Below are 4347 nucleotides of genomic sequence, written 5' to 3' on the forward strand. Positions count from 1 at the left end.
ATTAAGATTAGGTATTTGTTACTTCAAAAACATTCACCTCTTGTCTTTTAGTTTCCTTTAAACCTAAGATAGCTTGTTGAGCATTTCCTTTGCCAAGTGTTTGGCTCCAGCTACGATGTAGGCGTACTTGCCTAGAACTCTTTGGGGATGGGTTAGTCGACGCAGAAGTTGGAGTGGGAGGGCACATTGAGGCTCTTCGTGGAGAGTATGGCGAACCCATCAAAGAATTGGGTGTGTCCCCCTTGCCACTTGTCAATGTTCTCTGGAATGAGAAACAAAGAATATTAACTACGATGCAATACACAAAACAATATCACAACCCCACTGATAAATGTTTGTACCTGCAAGGATTTCATGACAGGTTTCATTGGGGTTGATAAAAGGTTTGCAAAAGATGCAACCTTAGACATGCCCTTTTTCTTCTTAACATCTGGCTCTGAATTTAATGAAACATCTAGGGAACAAACACTAACAGAATCCCCATCCTCCTTTCTTTTTCTTTTGCGCTGCAATCAAATTGAAAAGAAGTCAGTCACAGTTAGTACCAAAGGAGCAGTAGTATTTGATGCGGGGGCAAGTATCAATGAAAATTTACCAGCCAGATTCCTCTCCGAGGCTCACGAAAAACTCCACTTGAAATTGAACAGGTATCATCCTCAATCCCTACAAAAATAAAAATAAGGTACATGTCAAAGGGTTCCACTGAGATCTGTAAAGCAGATTCACTTTCACCAGCGAGATGGGCCGAGTGTCAGTTTAAGTAAGAATCCAACTGGAAACAGCGAGGACAGGTGATCAGAGAATAAGGGAACATGCTTCTATTCGTAAATTTAGCATGTAAGAGAGTAGTTAAATTTAAAACAAAGAGGTAAGCAAGCCGATTAATTCGAACACTGTCAACTGACGGTTAGTCGTTGCCGCTCACTCTTTGCACTTACTCGCTTGACTGATGATTGAAGAGTCCAGAATATCCGTGTCGTCCCTTATGCTTGCCATTTTGAAATCAATCACTCTACGAACTCCAGATTTGAAATTTTCGTCTGTTTTCAACTTTTCATTGAATTTACACACGCCAAACACAACCGGCACAACAACAAATCAACGAGCCCGTTGTCATCATTTGAAATCTCACGGAGGATTGAGCGTGGGACGCCGTGGGCAGTGGGTGTGTGTTTACAAGGCGGTGAGGCCAACGGAAACCTTGGGGGCGTGAGTGTGGGAATGAAGTGATCTGCTCAGAGGAAAGCTTTCTAACGCTGGATTAAACGCAGGACTTAGTCTACTCTCCTTGTAACATTGCAGGGACAGTCTCAAAGTTACACGCTACAAGTAAATTTGGTTAGGTTATTGCAGTGGCCCGTTGCAACTGGCGGCAATGGCGATCTGTATCGTCGCTACTCCCTGAACATCAGTCCCGCCCTCGGGGTCTTGACGGCAGTCGATACTCGGCGCTCGGAGCGCGGAGTCTCTACGGCCCGTCCGGCAGCGCGCTCTAGCGGAGAAAAACCAGCCAATCAGAGCAGAGCGCCGTCCATGTGTTTTCCCAGCATGCTCCGCGAGTCAACATGAGAGAGTAGGTAAGTTGTTATGAAGCTCAGTTGGGTTTTGGTGCATTGTGTGGAAGCAATACCGCGCTCCTCCGCACATTTGTTGACATGAATTAAACCCTTTTTCGTCTTTTTCTCGTATCCATTAATAGTTATCACATGGTACAGTCCCATTAACGTATTCAAGGTAAACCCACCGTGCCTTCCGCAATGTGATCGCAGTGTGTTCAGGCCGACTTGTGTATATCCGCGAAATTCACCGGTTTTTCTAGATGACGGCTCAACGTGTGCTTGTTGACGTTGGCTGCTCCTCCCCCGCGCCTTGTCAGCTCGCGCTGCGGCCCGGGGAGTGCCCCGCGAGGCCGGCCGGTCGTGACATCGCGCTGTCCCCGCGTTTAAAAGCGAGTGTTTACCCTTTGGCGGTGGTTATGGAGCGCACTGGCGACTTGTTGTGTCGCGGTCTGGATTTGCATATCAGCTGTTCGCCGCCCCCGCAGTGCCCTCGTGTGACGACGGACACCCGACTGTGATGAATTTGTGAAGTTGTTACGGCCTGTCATTGCCTCCGCCAAAATAGTTGGCCCCAGGACTGTAAAACCTAACCTGTAAAAGTGGTGCCGTGCTGCTACCAACCGCTGTGCTCCTCGGCCTGGATTACGACTAGATTGTGTGGGATTCGTTGTGGAATCGTGCCGAGTGGGTCTGCCGTGGCGCTAGCCGTGGGCACACGAGCGCGACCGGCAGTGTCCGCCCCTGGAAGGACTAAAGTATTTGGATTACGCCACCTGAGCTGGATTATTTGGATACTACGCATCGCTCAAGTGATTTCAGTTGAATGTGTGTTGTTGGAGTGGTGGACTCAAGGACTTTTTAAGTGGTGATAGTTTCTGCATGAGTTGTTTAGTGTCTCGCCCAATCCAAACCCGATGGTTCTCCTTTTCACACTAACTCGGGTTATTACTTAATGTGTCCTCGAGATTTCCGTTTCTCATCCTAACCAGTTTTTGTGATCGTACCATGTGGTATCATATTCCACACAATGCACCTGGGTGTTTTGCAATTGGTGTCCTGATCAGAAACTCCCACAGTGTTCTGAACCTAGTATCGCATTTGTGTTCCAGATGGAAAATTCTGCTTATGCGCCCAATCCACTGCCACCTCCTGCACTGGTTGTTTTTTCTCAAGCTGGAGGGCTGCCTGAGGCCCTGCGTATGCAAAGACCGTTTAACCCACAGGTATTTTAACGTCTGGCTGTTTGCTCTTGTTGTGGGGATGGGCAAGACTGCCAGACTACCTTCCCTCGTACTGTTGCAGACTCCCGAGGTGAAGGATCTGCACATTCCATTCTCCGCATCGAGCTTTGGTCTCCGGCATATGGATGGCTACCCCGGTCTCCCAGCGCATCTTCTCCACCACCTGCAGCCCCAGTTCTTGCACCCGGCGCTAGACCCACGGCTGCCGTTTGGCTCCGGGGCGTTCCGACCCTTAGGCTCGTCCCCCGTCCACGAGAGCAAAGGGTTCGCGTCGGCCTTCGCGCCGCCCTCCAAGTGCCTCAAGATCGAGACGAGCAACGGCACCCACGAGACGACGCTGTTCTCGCCCGGCGCCGCCGCCGAGGACCGGCCTTACATGAACGGCCAGCCGCAGCAGCGCTCCGACAGCTCGTCGCCGGCCTCCGTGTCCGTGTCGCCGCCCAACCTGCAGCAGGTCGTCAAGGAGGAGAGCTCCGACACCCCCATGTCCGAGGACCGCGACGGCACCGCGACGCCCGGCTCGGAGGGCACGGAGCGCTCCACGCCGGAAGAGGGACGAGGATTTCGAAGTGAGTATATCCGGCTATGGCCGCGGTGCCGAGGCCTTTTGTGTGTGGTGTCCCCTGGGGGGGTCAGTCACCGGGGAGGACAGGGACCCGGGGGGGCGTCCGTAAGCACTCAGCGCCAGGTGCCCCCAGATGTTCTCCTCCCGTTCGGTTCCCAAGCTCCGGCCGCCCGCGCCGCCCGCAGGCCCTCTGTGTAAATATTTAGTGGTGCTCCGCCCACGCGGGGCCGAGTGGTGCCTCCTCCCCTGAACTCCCTGATCCTGCCGGCTGGCCCCGGCCGGGAGGTCGGTCCCGACCTCTCCCCGTTCTCCTCGTTTTACGGGCTGTAAAACGCTCAACTGACTCACTTTCTTGCGCTTTTGTGCCTCGGTTGATCGGATGAGGTGTCACTCCCGGCGCGCAGTCACCCTTGGGGGTCGGCCCGGCCCGGGCGGCTGTCCTTGGCCCTGCCTTGGCCTCAGGCGGAGGTGTCATTGTGCAGGTGTGCGGGGTGTGGGCCTGGGCCGCCCGCCGCTGGTGGACATCGTCCGCGCCTATACCGGACACAGACTTTGCAAATTTCCCTGCCGGGACCTGGCTGGCCATCCCCATCGCCGCCGTCGTGCTGCCGTATCCCGCACTTTCCTCTCACCCGCCACACTTTTTGGCACGCTTTGCGCGTTCATTAGCCAAAGCAACAGCCTCGGAAACCCGAGTTGTGACCGCACCTCCATACCTTGTCCCGCGCCGCTGCGTCCCGCCAGAGCGTCCCGCCGAGACCGTCCGAGAAGACCGAGCCCCGCTTTGTCGCCCCGCTCGCGCCAGCGCCGCCTCCGGGTGGGTAGTGTTACTCCTCGCAAATTATCCGTCCGAGCAACGAGCCGGTTCTGTCCTGCGTAGGAATTGTAAAGTACGAAATTTGTCCGTGAACATTGAAAACTTCTCCAGAAAAATTAAAACTAAAATATTGAAATATTTTCCAGAAAAAAATAAAAAAATTGA

General features: G+C 53.3%; 2 protein-coding genes across 2 annotated transcripts; one reads left to right on the plus strand and one right to left on the minus strand.

Annotated features, from left to right (window-relative positions):
• Positions 1 to 7: 7 nt before the first annotated feature.
• Positions 8 to 1372, minus strand: LOC127751837 (uncharacterized). Its single transcript, XM_052275981.1, has 4 exons — positions 939 to 1372; positions 596 to 663; positions 342 to 506; positions 8 to 262 (listed from the first exon to the last, which is right to left on the minus strand). Exons 1-4 carry the CDS (start codon positions 994 to 996, stop codon positions 8 to 10), a joined length of 546 nt encoding a protein of 181 aa, XP_052131941.1. The 5' UTR covers positions 997 to 1372.
• Positions 1373 to 1661: 289 nt separating this feature from the next.
• On the plus strand, positions 1662 to 4284 carry LOC113201820 (E3 ubiquitin-protein ligase RNF220-like). The gene is made up of 3 exons (XM_052275982.1): positions 1662 to 1734; positions 2669 to 2782; positions 2862 to 4284. Exons 2-3 carry the CDS (start codon positions 2669 to 2671, stop codon positions 3561 to 3563), a joined length of 816 nt encoding a protein of 271 aa, XP_052131942.1. The 5' UTR covers positions 1662 to 1734; the 3' UTR covers positions 3564 to 4284.
• The last annotated feature ends 63 nt before the right edge of the window (positions 4285 to 4347 follow it).

The sequence above is a fragment of the Frankliniella occidentalis genome, unplaced genomic scaffold (assembly GCF_000697945.3).
Source record: "Frankliniella occidentalis isolate FOCC.00 unplaced genomic scaffold, Focc_3.1 Scaffold1294, whole genome shotgun sequence".
Taxonomy (NCBI): Eukaryota; Metazoa; Arthropoda; class Insecta; order Thysanoptera; family Thripidae; genus Frankliniella; species Frankliniella occidentalis.

What these genes read in the sequence shown, in the direction of transcription:
- LOC127751837 (XM_052275981.1), bottom strand. Translation starts at nt 996, where the DNA reads ATGGCAAGCATAAGGGACGACACGGATATTCTGGACTCTTCAATCATC. An exon ending in TTCAATCATCAGTCAAGCGA is followed by an intron (nt 664 to 938) that starts GTAAGTGCAAAG and finishes TTATTTTTGTAG; the next exon opens with GGATTGAGGATGATACCTGT. An exon ending in CTGTCATGAAATCCTTGCAG is followed by an intron (nt 263 to 341) that starts GTACAAACATTT and finishes TTCTCATTCCAG; the next exon opens with AGAACATTGACAAGTGGCAA.
- LOC113201820 (XM_052275982.1), top strand. Translation starts at nt 2,669, where the DNA reads ATGGAAAATTCTGCTTATGCGCCCAATCCACTGCCACCTCCTGCACTG. An exon ending in AAAGACCGTTTAACCCACAG is followed by an intron (nt 2,783 to 2,861) that starts GTATTTTAACGT and finishes GTACTGTTGCAG; the next exon opens with ACTCCCGAGGTGAAGGATCT.